Consider the following 16203-nt stretch of genomic DNA (forward strand, 5'->3'; position numbering starts at 1 on the left):
CACATGGCCACTGGACCCTAACTAATCCTTTGTTCCTGATCCCCAGGCCTGGATCCCAGAACTCACCTGGGGCCTGAAAGAATAGCTGTATCCAGAGGCAAATGTAGAAATTATTAGCTTATGCAAAAATCCTGGGGAATATTTGCGGGAATGGTTTTGAGGATGTTCAGGCAAGGGCTTGCCCTCCCGAGGATGAGCTGATCTTGACCGGCTGCTGCTCAGCATGCCCTTGGGCAGCTTGGATAAACCCTCACTGGAAGCAGACCCCAGTGTGTGTAGCTGGAAGCAGGCCGTTTGCCTCATATACCTTCCATCCTGGTGGGGACAGGTTGGCCTTCATTAAAACGGACCTTGGGTTTAGTTTTATTCATCTGCCCAGCACGCCTCCCAAACCTCCTCATCACTGGGGACTCCCACAGAGCATGACTTCTGACCACGGAAGTCACTCCACTGCCGCAGGAGTGGGACAGTGGGCCTGGGCTGGCTGGACACCATGCCTGTTGCAGGGGCCCCACGACTGGGGACAACGGGTGTCAGGTAACAGAGACCCCCTGAGGTCTAGGTGTCCGGGAGCGAAGGACAGGTTTTGGCCAACCTTTCAGGAGAGGAAGCCAAACCAGCCAAAGGTGAGGAGCCCTGGAAAAGGCATTAGAAGAGCCACATGATAGGTACCAGCGCTTGTAACCAGAGCGCTGTAGCTTTTATCCGTAGCCCTGCCTTTTTTGGGGTCCTACGGTAATAATTACAATGGTATTAAATGTCTTTTCTTTCCTCTTTGTCAGTGGCAGTTAATTTTACTGTGGAGAGTACAGGTGGTAGAAATTTGCAGTAGGAGCTGTGCAGAATGAGGGCAGGAGTGGTTGTCACCCAGGTCAGCCTCTGATGCCTGGAGCAGCGGAGCAGTTGGGATTCCGCATGAAGCAAGGATGTGCGTGTGCATGTGGGAGGCAATGCGGGTTCATTGCTTTCATCCTGACTCCTCTCCTTGGTGGGGGTCCTGCTCCGCTTCCCCCCCTCCACTACAGCTCCCACAGGAGCTGGGTCCTGGGGTCCTGCCAGCTGCTCCCTCAGGCAGGGGTGGGTATGGGAAACAGCTAGGTGGATGGGCAAAGGCCCTTCCATGGCCTCTGCCCTGCCCGTCCGTGGTGGGTCATAGGCCGCCCCTGTGTGGGGCAGAGTTGAAGGCAGCCTGGGCAGGCCACAGAGGAGCCTGGTGGGATGCCCAATGACAGCTTCACTGGGCAAAATGGACAGTGAGGAGGGGTGAGCTGTTTGCCCAGGTGGGGTCACACCTGTTCCCAGGGATGCTGCCGAAAGGGATGGCAAGCAGGGAGGGGGCTAGAGGGTCTCTCCCTCGGTGTCCTGGCTCCAGGCCGCTGCCCCCTCCCACCGTACCCCTCCTGGGGCTCTGGAGGCTGCCCACCTCTCTGTCATCACGGGCACTGTCATGCGGGGGTATACAATGCCCTGCATCTCAGCCCACCCCAGCCAGGCCGTCCTGCCCTCGCCCCCAGAACCAGCACACCCCACGCTACCCCAAACCTTCTCCTCCTGGGGCTTTGCAGCTGACCCCTCTGGGACAGTAGACACAGACATCAGCCCGGGTGACTCCCAGGTGCCCAGGGCTCCATCCCGTCCTCCCCTGGGCTGGGCAACAGGGCCACGGTGCCGGGAGGCAGGGCATGTCCCATAGGCGGCTGCAGCGGCCCCTCCTCCTGCCCCTTACTCATTAGCCAGGCTGCAAGGTGACATGGGCTTGGCTGGGCAAGGCGGGCTGTAGGAGTGCTCAGGCATGCAGGGTGGACAGCGGCCCAGTCTCGGAATGGACAGCATTCAGGACACAGTCCCCCAAGACCAAGGGGGCTGTTGCCCTGCCCTCCGCAGGCTGCTTCCCGTTGGCTTTTGGGCTGAGGTGTGGACGCTCATCGCCCTTTCTGGACCCCTGGTAAGGAGGTGAAGTTGTGGGGGTGTGGGAGGCAGTAAGGCAATAAGAGCTGCTCATGCCCTTGCCCAGCAAATGTCCATGCTGACCATGTGCAGGCTGTACCAGGGGCCACTGCCCGGAGCAGGTGACAGCAGGAGGACAGCTGTCCCTGGACAGCACCTTATTTATTCATGAGAGACACAGAGAGAGGCAGAGACACATGCAGAGGGAGAAGCAGGCTCCCTGTGGGGGAACCTGATGCAAGACTTGATCCCAGGACCCCAGGATCACAACCTGAGCCAAAGGCAGATGCTCAACCCCTGAGCCACCCAGGTGACCCAGCTATTACTCTTTTGTAGGTGATTCAACCCAAACTGTGTGTGGTCTGACCACATGATTAGAATAGCGTCACTGGTATGAGATGTTTGAGCTAAGCCGTGTGCGCTCCGGGCTCTGTGTGTGCTAGGTGCTTCTGGCATATTCGTGCGCTTTGAGGCAGGGAAATCAGAACCCAGAGGTTGACCCCAGAGGTTAAGGGCAACTGCTCGGGGCAGAATGGGAGCAAGACTCCCGTCTCCTGACTCCCAGCCCTGGCTGCTGTCTGCCTCAGCCCCAAAATGCTCACTCTCCTGGTTGTGGCCCATCGGCCCCAGGGGGCTGTGTTGTTTGTGGGTCCTGGTGTGAGTTCCTGCAGGAGTCCCCGTGTGGGGCGGGGCGGGGCTTGACCCTGGCTGTGTCCTCCAGTACCTGTTCCAGGCGCTCACCTTCATGATCCATTTTGTGAGTTCCGTGTTTTGCGGGCACCTGGGCAAGCTGGAGCTGGCGGCAGTGACCCTCGCGGTGGCCGTGAGTATGTCCCGGCCTGTGGGGACATTCTTCCCGCCCCCGCCCCCCAGCATCCCCAGAGGCACAGCAGGAAGGCTGATAGCTGCATTCACAGCTGGGACCTGGGGGGCTCGCCCAGGGGCACACAGCACATGCAGGCAGGGCCTGGAGAGGGATGGGGGTCTCCGGCTCAGTTGCATATCAGAGCTGCTGTTGGATGGCCTCCCCCAGACACAGGGTTCCCCCTCTTGAGTCCTCCCTGACAAGCCCTGTGTTGTCTCCCATGTGCACCTCCAGTTTGTCAACGTCTGTGGAGTTTCCATAGGCTTGGGCTTGTCCTCGGCGTGTGACACCTTGATGTCTCAGGTAGGTGGGCCTCCCACAGCTGGCCAGGAGACCACTCAGTGACCCTGGACCTGGGACAAATGGGCCCAGGGGACACCTGCTCCCGGCCCGCCTGCAAGGACCTCATGTTGTTGGGGATCCTTCATTTTTATTTTTTTAAAGATTGTGTTTATTTATTAATGAGACACAGCGAGAGAGAGGCAGAGACATAGGCAGGGGAATGAAGCAGGCTCCCTTCGGGGAGCCCGATGCGGGACTTGATCCCAGGACACCAGGATCACGCCCTAAGCCAAAGGCAGACCCTCCACCACTGAGCCACCCAGAGGCCCCAGATCCTTCGTTTTAAGAGACTGAGCAGACGGGCAAGAGAGCCATGGAAGGAACAGGGTGGAGGCAGTTCCTGGCCCTCATGTGTCAAATGCTGAGGATGCACATAGGGGACCCTCCTGCCCTCGGGGGCCCACAGTCCAGTGGGGCTCAGCTTTCCTGGGGGGTCTGGACTCACAGTGGACCTGGGGACCCGGGCTTGGTCCTGGCCACCAGTTCTCAGCATGGAGACTTGACAAATGCTCTGGGAGCTTCCCTTGCTTTAGCTGTGATGGGGGAAATAACCCCCTCCTTGTTAGGCGCTTTTAAAGAACTGAGGACAATGGGCAGGCAGGCTGGCACAGGGCCTGGCGGAGGTAGTGCCCTGTAAATCACTGCTATAATGATTCTATGAGTCGGCTGAGCCCCTGCAGATGACGCCACCCCCTACTCCAGGCTGTAATCAGGGGGTGCCGAATGCTGGCTACCGAGGCATTGACCGGTACCTGTGGTGCCTGGGGCCATCCCTACAGCACTGGCTCTGCTAGGAGGCTGATGCCCTGGTTAGGCTCACCCAGGGGACAGAGGGAAGGTAATGAAGGTGTGGGCAGCCTGACCCAGGAACGAGCTGTTTTGCAGAGCTTTGGCAGCCCCAACAAGAAGCACGTGGGGGTCATCCTGCAGAGGGGTACCCTGGTGCTGCTCCTCTGCTGCTTCCCCTGCTGGGCGCTCTTCCTCAACACCGAGACTATCCTGCTGCTCTTCAGGCAGGACCCGGCCGTGTCCAGGTACTGCTTGGCTTCTGCAGAGAAGCGGGGATGGGAGCCCCTTCCCTCGTCCCCCCACCCCCCAAGGAAAACCACTCCCTAGGCCCCATGGCAAGCGCAGCTTCTAGGGGGAAGGTTCCAGGGTTGGGTTTCAGGTTCCTCCCTAGCGGCATGCTGCTCTGGATGCGACCAGCAGGGGGCAGACACGCCAGCTTTAATGCAGGAGAGGAGAAAGAAGGGATCTGCGCGTGTAGGTGGGGCTTCCCAGATGCTTTTGGAGGAAAGAAGTGTGCACTGTCCCCTCGTGGGAATACTTTGTTCATTCTGTAGTACGTGCACTTCATTTGCTTATTTCTTGATAAGACATAACCTTCTTCCCTGCCCACCCCATCCCTGCACACACCACCTTTACCCTTGAGTTTAAGTTCCCAGCCATGAGGGGTCCCCCTCCTGCCACCTTCCTAGCACGCAGTAGCGGCACTCCGTGACTGCTGGGGTTTCACTCGTCTTGGCCAACGATCTTCAGGGCCTGGCAAAGCCTCTCTTTAAACCTGGGGCCCCCAGAGTGCTCCTCTGGCACAGCCTGGGAGGCTTGGAGCTCCTGCTTCTCTTGTAGGCTAACCCAGGAGTACGTGCTGATTGTCATCCCAACGCTTCCAGTAAGTGCCTCTGCTGACTAAGGGTGGACTTACACCCCCTTAGGTGCTGGAGATTTGCTTTTCCATGCTCTCTGCTGGAGAGGCCCATGAGCCCACAGCCGCCTTCTGAGTCTGGCAGAAGGGGATGTGAGAATTTGTTTCATTCCCTGCAGATGGAACTTTTAAGAAGCACTCTAACATGTTTGTTTAAAGATTTTATTTATTTATTCATGAGAGACACACAGAGAGAGGCAGAGACACAGGCAGAGGGAGAAGCAGGCTCCCTGCAGGGGAGCTGATGTGGGTCTTGATCCCGAGACCCTGGGATCACACCCTGAGCCAAAGACAGATGCTCAACCACTGAGCCACCCAGGTGCCCCCTAACATGTTTTTTTGATGAGAAAACCACTTATGGGAGAACTTGTGGGAAGAGTGGGAAAGAAACATTTTCAATCACCTCTAATCCTGCCACCCAGAGAGAATACAGGGTAATAGCTCTTTCCAGGATTATTTCTGCTTGCGGGTGCGTGTGTTCAAACACACATGCACATATATAGTTGGAAAAAGGGTCAATGTGTGTATATTGTATTATAACCTGCTTTTCCCCTTTCCAATATGTTGTTAGCCTCTTGATGTGATTTTAAATAGCCTTCTGCAATATCCATTTCAAAGGCTACAGAGTATCCTATAGTGCCACGGTGTATTAACCCATCCCTAATTGGTAGGTTTTCAGTTGTTTCCAATATTCACCATTACAAGGAAGATTATGATAAACAGTGGTATAGAAAAATCTTTGTGAACATCTGTAGCAGTTTTCATCAGGTGCATTGTTGGAATGCAGTCTTGCTCTCTCAATGGCTTTTGATATGAATTTGTACCAATTCTACCCCCACTAGTAATACTCGTTAGCACAGAGCATTGTTACTAACATTTTCTCCAATTCAAAATAGTTTTCACATGCATTTTATTGCTAATGAACATTTTTTTCGTGTATTTATTGATCATTTTGTTCTTCTGTGAATGGTCCTACCCTTCACTTATTTTAGTGGATTAATCCTTTTTTAAAAAGACTTATTTATTTATTTTAGAGAGAGAGAGAGAGAGCGAGGGAGGGGCAGAGGGAGAGAGAATCTTAAGCAGAGTCCTTTAACTCATGGAGCCCCAAGTAGGGCCTGATCTCATGATCCTGAGATCATGACCTGAGCCGCAATCAAGAGTCCAACACTTAACCAACTGAGCCACCTAGGCGTCCCTGGGTTAATCGTTTTCTAATTATTATAACTGTTATTAACTAATATCTAAACCCTTTGTCATATATGTCACTTGCCTTTTAGTTTTTTTATAATTTTGACCTACAGAATTTTTAATGTATACATAACAGATTCATAAATCTTCTTCTTTATGAAGTCTTTAATGAGCTTAAAAACATCCCGTTGCAAGATTATATAAACATGAGCCTGTGTCTTCTTTGAGCCCTCCTATGGTTTTTATTTTTACCTTTAAGACTCTAATCCATCTAACAAACTTTAACTAGGAATAATTGTTGCATATTCTCTCCTTTCTCCATTAATTTATTAAATACCAGCTAAGCAGGTGCATCTAGTCGGGTCAGTTTCTGAGATTCCTAGCCTGATCAGTGGTCTGTATGTCTGCTCAGGAACTTGCTGCTACACAGACTTGTTGAGGCTTAGGGATTTGTTGAGGCTTAATGACACATGGTACTACCTGACAGTGTTGCATCAGGGATGGTGTCTTTGGAGCCAGAGCACCCCATCCCCCATGACACCACTATGTAAAGCTCTTGAGGAGGGATCCAGGAAAGAGATGAGTCAGGGCGAACGAATGCAAGGTACTTTAAAGCATGCCAGGCCTGGCGGGAGGTACCCCAGCCACATGCACCTGTCTGAAAACCCATTGCTGTGACATCTCCAGGGCCTGGTCAGGTCCAAATTTCTGCCCTACTATGGAAACCACCTGAAAAGGCCAGTCTTTCGCCTCCAAGTCTGCCCTAGAAACCACACTTTGGCTCTTCAGACCAAGGTGATGATGGTGTCTTGACAAACAAGGCCACTGGGGTTGGGTCAGGGGAAGGCATCTATAAAGTTATCACTATGGTACCTCCTTTCTGAAATAAAGCAAGTCCCTCCCATAAAATACTGCTGTAAAATTTGCCAATAAATCCTAAAAGTGACGAATATTATTTACCTAATGCTTACCCAATACTTGAAATGCTTACATATGCTTTAGTGTGCTGTTTTGTAAGCATTTGGCAATGTGAACTTTACATATATATGTAGAGATAAATATGAAGTATACACACACATTATTATCTCCATTGTAGATGAAGACACTAGGCCCAGAGAGGTTAAGCAACTTGCCTAATATCACACAGCTCATAAGAAGTGGAGCCAGCACTTGAACCCAAGGCAGTTGAGCTCCAGCTCCATGCTCATAATCGCTGTGCTATACCGGAGAGAAGCAGAGGGCTAAGGGGAGGGACGGGGTACCTACCGATGAACCTACCGAGCAGAGACTACCACTGGCCACACTGCTGAGTCCCCCTCTACCCCCCCACCCCAGCCTGAGGCCACTCCCTCCAGGTTCTTGGGTCCAGCAACCAGAGCCAGGCTCAATGGTGGTCACAATTGTGGCTTTGGGCTCTGATGAGTCCTTCTGTGCACAGACCCCTGGGTGGCCTCCCTGAGTGGAAGGTCTGGGTTGGCAGCCAGAAGCCCTTCCAGGTGCTCTGCTCTTACACAAGCCCACTGACGTGTGCCAGCTGTTGGAGCCAACCTTTCCTGCCTGTCTGCCCTCCCTGTGGCAGAGCAGGAGCCCCGAGGGGGCCTCTCCCTCCTAGGCGGGGCCCGGGCACATAGACTGCTCTTCAGGCTTCAGCCTACCTGTGGGGTCCCATTATACTTTGGTGAAGTAATTGATCCATACTCAGGTATTACAAGAAACAATCTTCTGATATTCACTTCATGTTTTTGGGGTAGTCATTGTTTGTGTTTGTGATTTTTTTTTCTTTTTTCTTTTACACAGGCATGTTTTCTTTATGTCCTGCTGGCAAAATATCTGCAAAATCAGGTACAGGTCCCTGGCTAGAGGGGCGGCCCCCTGCCCCAGCACACTTCCCTGATCCAGTGGGAAGGGGTGCCTGGGTTTTCCTCCTTTCTGCGTGATCTGCGAGCCTGCTGTGCCATGTCCTGACCAGGGCCCAGCAAGGAGCTACGTGTCCCCAGCCTCCTTCCAACCCCTGGATGTGCCGAGCTTGGCCACATCCCTTGGTCCTGTCCGCCCGCACCCCTCCCCCTTCATTTATTTCAGGGCATCGTCTGGCCCCAAGTCTTCAGTGGCATCGTGGGCAACTGCATCAATGGCTTGGTCAACTACATCCTGGTTTCCATGCTGAGCCTGGGGGTCAAGTGAGCACCGGGACTGGTGGGCTTCAGGGAGCACTGCCCACCGGGCACTCTGTCCCCAACCGGGCGGGTCGGTCACCATCCTTGCCTCACAAGAACAGTGAGGTTTTGCCATCTAGAAGCGCAGTGTCACGAGGAATTGGGGGTTCCTGCTGGTCCCTTGGGTTCTAGGGGATTCCCCACCAAGGAGACAGGGACAGGAGCCCTCCTCATCCCTGCCCCAGCCTGCCAGGAAAGGCCGAGAGTGGGGACCTGGCAGGGTGACTCCAGGGACACTGTGGTCATGTGCCAATGGCACTAGAGGCTCCTGTGGCCGATCCTGGGATGGGGTGCTGGCTGGCCACCCTGTTCTCCCTTCCCCTCCACACTAGCTGTAGCAGGGGAGCCCCCTACCCCCAGGGCTGGAGTCTGGCTCCTACCCCAGCCCTGCTCTCTCTCCTTTCCCAGGGGCTCTGCTTATGCCGTCACAATCTCCTACTTCGTGCAGACCATCTTCCTCTTTCTCTACATTGTGCTGAAGAAGCTTCACCTGGAGACATGGGCAGGTGCAGGGGGCCGCCCTGCCTTTGGGGGGCTGGGCAGACCAGCAGCAGGCAGGACCCCAGCACGGGCACAGGGTGTGCATTCTGCAGGTGGACAGAGACCGGGTGGAGCCCCATTGGAGGAGCCCTGTCTCCCGCCTGCCTTTACTTCCCTTCTGGGCCTCCTTCCCCTTTGCTCCACCCCTCAGGACTCCACCCCCAGATGCCCCAGATCCCCCCATCAAATGTGACATGGTGGAGAGCCCTGCTGGGACAGCCCCGGGGAGCGCTCTGGCTGGCTCCCTGATCTCAGGGTGGTGACAGGTGAAATCCTAGGTGTCAGCAGTGGGTCCAGTGCCCAGCATTTCTGACCTCAATTAAACCCCTTGACACCTTATTATCCCCATTTTACTTATGCAGAGGAAATGGATACAGAGTGAGGTCAAACAATTTGCCCAAAATGCCAGAGGTGGTGTATGGTGGGGGTGGACTTGAAACTGTGCCCGTCTGAGCCTTTCTGCCTCCTGAAACCGAACTCTGCAGACCGTGGGGTCCTCCTGCGGGCATTTCAGGACCGGCTCTCTGGCCGGGGCCTCAGTCATGACTCGGGGAGTCTTGCAAACTCTGCTCTTCCTGTCTGCACGGTCCTATCCACCCTGAGCATCCTTTCGGCAAACTCGACCTCATGCCGTCCTCCCAAGAACCCTTCGGGAGAGGCAGGGCAGAGATAAGAACTCAGGTTTTCAGAGGGGAGAACGGAACCCAGAAAGGGCAGAGTAGTTGCCCCAGATCCTGTGGTGTCGTGGGCAGGTGGGGACTCTCCCCCATGTCCGAGGCTCCCGTCCCGGGTGGCCCCGTGAGCAGGTGCCCTGCCCCACGTCCTGCTCCCGCGCCACACCAACGCTGCACCAGCAGGGCTCGCCTCGTGCAAAATGCCAAATGCCTGCACGTGCTGAGCTGAACCTGGGAGTGGGCAGAGCCAGGCCGGTGGGGGCTCCTGGCAGGGGTGGGCTCCCTGCTCGGCTCACAAGCGGGACTTCTGTTCCTAGGCTGGTCCAGCCAGTGCCTGCAGGACTGGGGCTCCTTCTTCTCCCTGGCCATTCCCAGCATGCTCATGATATGCATCGAGTGGTGGGCCTACGAGATTGGGAGCTTCCTCATGGGTACGTGGGCAAGCACAGCTCAGGGGAACCTTGTGGGCAACTCAGAAGCCCCCTCCCTGGACGGGCGGGTCAGCAGCCTGGCCCAGGCTGGGTCTTGGGCTCTCTCATCTCCCCCAGCAGGCTGTGGACTCCTGGAAGGGAGGCCTGGGTCTCTCGTGTCAGGACCCCAGTACCGCCCAGCACAGGCCTGGAACTGAGCAGGTGCCCCGGGCAGGGGGTCGAGTCAGTGAGGGATCAAGGGACTGAACCAACTGGGGTGTGAGCGTGTGTGGGCCTAGCAGGCTTGGGGCTCTTACCTGACATGTATATGCTCACCTGACGCGCACGGAGCACCCAGTGCAGTGTCCACCCAGCCTGAGAATCAGGCCAGAGTGAGAATGGCCCTGGGAGACCTTCTGGTCCAACACTTGCCCCCCATTTACAGATAGGTAAACTGAACCCCGAGAACAAAAGACTGTGCAGACTGGCACAGAGTTGCACAGTGGCAGGGCTGGGACCCAAACTCGGCTCTCCTAATCTTGGCCCAGGTCTCTTTTCTCTTGCTCATCAAGCCTCCTCCAAGGACTTGAAAGTCACACTGTATGGGGAACAAATGGTCTGCAGTCAATTCCACAACTGGGTGGGATCTCCCTGGAAGGCTGAAGGCCACACAGGAACCTTTTCTATTGCAAATCTGCCCTTGGAAATCCCTTGCCCCTCGGCCTCCAACGCAGAGGGGCATCCTGTTAGCAGGCCCCAGGGCTGTGTGCTCACCATGTGCCTCCTTCCCACTCACCCCCTCCACCCTGCAGGCCTGATCAGCGTGCTGGACCTCTCCAGCCAGGCCATCATCTACGAGCTAGCCACCATAGTCTACATGGTGAGTCTCTTCTGGGGGTGCCTTCGCCACACCCTCCATGCTGGCCTGGCCCTCCCGATGGCCTGGGGTGGCACAGAAGATGGGCATGCTGTCACTCTATCTATCTGGCATGCCAGCTCTATCTCCTGAGTGACCCTCCTATGTCCCACACCTGCTCCACCAAGGGTAATACTGAACTCACGTGTTGTTAGAACCTTTTGAAATAATTAGCACCATTTTAAAATGGGGAGATTCCACATCATAATCTGAATGTTTGCATTTTCTTGAAAAATGGGACATTCCATTTCGTGGTGGGCCCACATTCCTGCACACCCGGATCAGCGAGAGCTGGGTGACAGTGTCCCCTGCTCGTGTGGGGGACATCACCATCCCCCACCATGGCCCCCGTAGCTCCTTCCTCTTCCCACAGAGATGTGAGTTGTCCCATGTCACTCAGGTATGTGTCTGCCAGCCTTCTGGGAACATGCAGTCTGCGACCCTGGGCTTAAGGAAATGACTTGCAAAAGTCTACACTCAAAACACTAATTTATAAGCTGCTTAATATTATAATATTAAGCCATTATAATATTATAATGGCTTCCACAGAATTTTGGGGGTTTTTTGGCTTTTTTTAAAAAAGATTTTATTTATTGATTCATGAGAGACACAGAGAAGCAGAGACATAGGCAGAGGGAGAAGCAGGCTCCATGTGGGGAGCCCAATGTGGGATTCGATCCTAGGACCTCAGGATCACGCCCTGAGCTGAAGGCAGATGCTCAACCACTGAGCCACCTAGGCGTCCCAGAATTTTGTTTTTCTTAACAGGGAGCTTTTCTGGCATATTTAAGATCACATTTATCTTTACTTTTTTGAAGACTTTATTTATTGGGTGCCTGGGTGGCTCAGTCAGTTAAGTGTCTGCCTTCGACTCAGGTCATGATCCTGGGGTCCTGGGATCTAGTCCCAAATCGGGCTCCCTGCAGGGACCCTGCTTCTCCCTCTGATTCTCCCCCCTGCTTGTGCTCTTTTTCAAATAAATAAATAAATAAATAAATAAATAAATAAATAAATATCTATTTGAAAGCAAGAGAGAGAGTGTGCACATGAGTAGGGCAGAGGGAAAGGGAGAAGCAGGCTCCCCACTGAGCAGGAAGCCTGATGTTGGACTCAATCCCAGGACCCCAGGATCAGGACCTGAACTGAAGGCAGATGGTTATACCGACTGAGCCACCCAGCCGCCCTAAGATCATGTTCACCTCTTAAAAATGCATTTACTCCTGTGGTTTTGGCAACACGCTGGCAGGGCCAGTCCACCTGTGATGTCTGATAGAGTGGGTAGGGGTGGCATTGACCGGATTACTCAGGGTACCCTCATCCCGTCTCCCAGCCACAGCTGCAAATGTTCTATGTCCTCATGCTGTCTCCTTAGGATCCATCCTGTCTTCCTGCTCTTCTCCCTCTTGGCCTGGGGTTGGGGTGATGGAGGGTGGCTCTACCTCCAGCCCCGGCTTCTTCTTGGCTCAAGACCCACCCCATTCCAGGGGCAGGAGGTTGGTTCCACTGACAGCCCCTTGTCATCTGTGATCCCAGATTCCCCTGGGGCTCAGCAATGCGGTCTGTGTCCGGGTGGGGACCGCCCTGGGAGCTGCAGATACTGCACAAGCTAAGCGTTCAGCCATCTCAGGCATGCTCTGCGCAGGTGGGTAGAGTCCTTTGGGGGTCGGGGGGTGGGTGCTTGGAAAATTGGAGCCTGGGGCAGGAGACACCTGGCCCAGAGCAGCCCCTGCCGAGTTGATACGGCCTTTCCACCCCTTATGTTAGTATGACCTTGTGAAGTCCCTTCCTCCCCAGGTTCTCCCTCTAGCTGTCCAGATTTTGCAAATTTGTCCTCCCATCATCCCTAGGAGCTTGAGGCCTGCCCATGCCACCCCCTCAGGATCAACCAGTCTTGTGTCCTCCTCCGTGGCTCTGCTTGCTGAGGCTGATGGATCCAGATCAACTCATCTGTAGAGATCAGTGGTTCACAGGCTATAGACTGCATTTTTTAAAAAAGATTTTATGTATTTATTCATGAGAGACACAGAGAGAGAGGCAGAGGCACACGCAGAGGGAGAAGCAGGCTCCCTGTATAGATCCTGACCTGGGGCTCGATCCCAGGACCCTGGGATCATGACCTGAGCCAAAGGCAGATGTTCAACCACTGGAGCCACCCAGGTGCTCCTGTAGACTGCATTAGAATCCACTGGGAGGCTATGTCAATACACAGACCCCAGGCCTCCCTCCATGTTTCCAATTCAGGAGGTCTGAGGTGGGGTCTGAGAACCCGCACTTGTAACAAGTGACCAGGTGATGCCGATGCTGCTGGTCTAGGAACCCCACTTTGAGAACCAGAGGAGGAAAGCCATTTCCTATGCTGTCCTGCCTTGCGCTGACCTAAGCTGGGCTCCTCCATGGGCTGGGGGCCAAACGCTCTTCCTTTGTCTTCCAGTGGGCACCTCGCTGGTGGTGGGCATGCTGCTGAGCGTCCTGAAAAACAAACTGGGGCATATTTTTACAAATGATGAGTAGGTAATCAGTTTTCTTCTCTGACTTCTGGGAAATGTCAGAGTGGCTTGCAACGGGTCCCCCAGGGGCTTGTCACACAGCTGGCTTGGCACTAGGTCCAGAGGAAGCGGGACTAGCCCCGACTTCACTCTCACCGGGAGGAAGCTAGCATCTCTGCTTCTCTCCCCGGCCCGTGGGCTCCGTCACTGGCTTGTCCATAGACAGGAAGCTGAGCAAAAGGCAGGACGACACTGGGGGTGCTCTCCTGGAGTTTAAGAAGACCCACAGACACGCAGAAGCTCAGTGCTAGGAGTGTCAGGTTTGTGAGGGGCAACAGGTTCTACTCCGATCATTTTTAGGAGGTGCTAGAACAGAGGGGGGCCCCGGGAGTCCCGAGGTCACGGTCATGCTGGCGTGCTGCACATGAATGTTCCTCCTGTCTCTTCTGCAGAGAGGTCATTGCCCTGGTGAACAAGGTCTTGCCGATTTACATTGTCTTTCAGCTGTTTGAGGCCATCTGTGTGAGTACTGCCCTGGTGTGAAGCCTGAGTTCAAGTTCAGGGCCCCCTCCATGGGATGGGAGGGTTGACTCTTAAGTCGTGAGAACTGCACAGTAAGCGCCCACAGCCGTGCGTGCGTTCATTCTATCATTATTCGAAACGACGACCCCCCTTCCCTTCTACAATTCCCACGAGCCAAAAGATGAAGGGAGAGCAGTATAAAACTGAAAAAAATTACACCAGCACAGACTCACAAATCTTCCTTCCTGATTCCTTGTGAGCTGAGGGCCACGGCCATGGAGCCCTGCCCCCTATTGGTCAGAGGTTCACCAGCAGCCGCACCCTGTGGGTGCACAAAGGGACCCAGGGACCCGTTTGAGAGGGAGGGAGTAAACCCAGAGCACAGAGGCACCCGAGTTTTCTGCAAACTATTATCTGCAACCTATCATCCTCCCTTCTGGCTATGTTATTCTTAATTTAAGTTCTCCTTGAAGCTATTAAAAAAAAAAAGCTTAAAAAAAAAAAACCTCACTTTATTGAGTTGCAATTTACATACCATAAAATGCATGCATGTAGAATTGTGCAACCATCATGACAATCCAGTTTTGGAGTATTTCCATCGCCCACCCTCCACCTCTGCATTTCCTAGAGCCTGTTTTGCAGTCAATCCAAGCTTCCAGGGCCAGCCGTGGGCAATCCACAGATCTGCTGTCTGTGTGAACTTGGCCTTTCAGGAACATTCCCTATAAAGGGAATCCTGCATGTCGTCTTTTGTAACTGGTTACCCTCACTTGGCATACTGTTTCTGAGGCTGTAGCATTTTTCAGGACTTCGTTTCTTTCAAAGACTGAATAATAGCCCATTGTGCGCACAGAACCCATTTTGTTTCTCCAGTTGATGGACGTTGGGGTTGTTTCTCTTTTTGGCTGTGCTGACCAAGGCCACTGGGGACATTCACACACGAGTCTCTGTGTGGATGACTGTTTTCATTTCTCCTGGTAGAGTCCTGAGTATTCAGTTATTGGAAGTATATGTTTAACTTCCTAAGAAACTGCCAGATTGTTTTCTGCAGTGGCCATACCATCTTCTATTCCCACTGGCAATATATGAGGGGTCTGGTTTTTCTGCTTCCTTGATAATTCTTGATATTGTCTTTTGAGAAACAAACAAAAAATTTTTTTTAAGATTTTATTTATCCATGAGAGACACAGAGAGAGAGAGAGAGAGAGAGAGAGAGAGAGAGGCAGAGACACAGGCAGAGGGAGAAGCAGGCTCCATGCAGGGAGCCTGATGAGGGACTGGGTCCCAGGACCCCAGGATCCACCCTGAGCCAAAGGCAGGTGCTCGACCACTGAGCCACCCAGATGTCCTGAGAAACAAAATTAATAGATTTTAATTAGCAGTCTTAGGTTTGCAGAAGTATTGAGCAGGAAACGGAGAGTTCCCATAAATCTCCTCCATTCCCTCAGTTTCCCTTATTATTCACATCTTATTAGTAGTTATTAATTGTGAGGGAATATCCATATGTTAATAAGGTCCAGAGCTCATAGTAGGGGGTCACTCGTGGTATTGTGGAGTCCATGGGTTTTGACAAATGTTTAAGGATATGTGACCACCATTACAGTATCATATGAATGATTTCACTGCCTTAAAAATCCATGTGCCACCTACTCACTCCTCCCCTTCTCCCTGCTGGGAGTTTTGAAATGAATTGTGTTGAATCTACAGGACAATTGTGGGAGAACTGTCATCTTAACAATAGTGGGGCCTCCAATCCATGGACACTGAATGTCTCTCCAATTATTTCTGTCCTCTTTATCCAATGATGTTTTGTAGTCTCCAGGGGACACATCTGGCACCATTTTTGTGAAATGTATCTCTAAGTATTTTTTTTTTTTGGATGCAATTGTGAATGGAACTGGTGTCTTCATTTCATTTTTAGGTTATTGTTGCCAGCTTATGGAAATATGATCTTTGTTCATTCATCTTTCATCCTGTGACTTTGTTAAACTCATTCAAGTAGTTTTGTGTGTGTGTGGATTCCCTTAAGGTTTTCATATAGGATCAGATCATCTGTGAATAAAGAGTTTTACTTCCCCCTTTCCATGTGGCTAGAACTCCAAGACGATGCTGGATACACGTGGTGAGAGCACAATCTATGCCTTATTCCCAACTTTAGGGCTAAAGTGTTCAGTGTTTCAGCATTAAATGTTAGTTTAAGGGTTTTATAAACACCCTTTATCAGGTTGAAAAAGAGCCCTTTTAGTTTGTTAAAACATTTTCTCATGAATGGCATTGGATTTTCTAGAATGCCTTTTCTGTGTCTGTTGAGATAATCAAGTGGCTTTCGTCCCTTATTCTATCAATACGATATAATTACATTAATTGATTTGCAAATGTTATACTCTGC

The 16203-nt window shown here is 52.8% G+C and overlaps 1 protein-coding gene across 4 annotated transcripts in view; it reads left to right on the forward strand.

The window, feature by feature from the left end:
* Window positions 1-1113: 1113 nt before the first annotated feature.
* SLC47A2 (solute carrier family 47 member 2) overlaps window positions 1114-16203 on the forward strand; it is a 30897-nt gene continuing 15807 nt past the window's right edge. Inside the window, exons 1-13 of one of the 4 annotated variants that reach the window (XM_041770137.1) lie at window positions 1114-1945; window positions 2669-2770; window positions 3047-3115; window positions 4040-4188; window positions 4784-4826; window positions 7848-7892; window positions 8133-8230; window positions 8675-8772; window positions 9798-9911; window positions 10703-10770; window positions 12340-12448; window positions 13238-13313; window positions 13745-13814. In XM_041770137.1, the coding sequence (XP_041626071.1) occupies window positions 1793-1945; window positions 2669-2770; window positions 3047-3115; window positions 4040-4188; window positions 4784-4826; window positions 7848-7892; window positions 8133-8230; window positions 8675-8772; window positions 9798-9911; window positions 10703-10770; window positions 12340-12448; window positions 13238-13313; window positions 13745-13814 (1194 nt within the window). In that variant the 5' untranslated portion in view covers window positions 1114-1792. Of the gene's footprint in view, window positions 1946-2668; window positions 2775-3046; window positions 3116-4039; window positions 4189-4783; window positions 4827-7847; window positions 7893-8132; window positions 8231-8674; window positions 8773-9797; window positions 9912-10702; window positions 10771-12339; window positions 12449-13237; window positions 13314-13744; window positions 13815-16203 lie in introns of those variants that run through there. The other 3 variants (XM_041770136.1, XM_041770135.1, XM_041770138.1) reach the window with 3 other exon arrangements.

The sequence above is a fragment of the Vulpes lagopus genome, chromosome 10, assembly GCF_018345385.1.
Source record: "Vulpes lagopus strain Blue_001 chromosome 10, ASM1834538v1, whole genome shotgun sequence".
Taxonomy (NCBI): Eukaryota; Metazoa; Chordata; class Mammalia; order Carnivora; family Canidae; genus Vulpes; species Vulpes lagopus.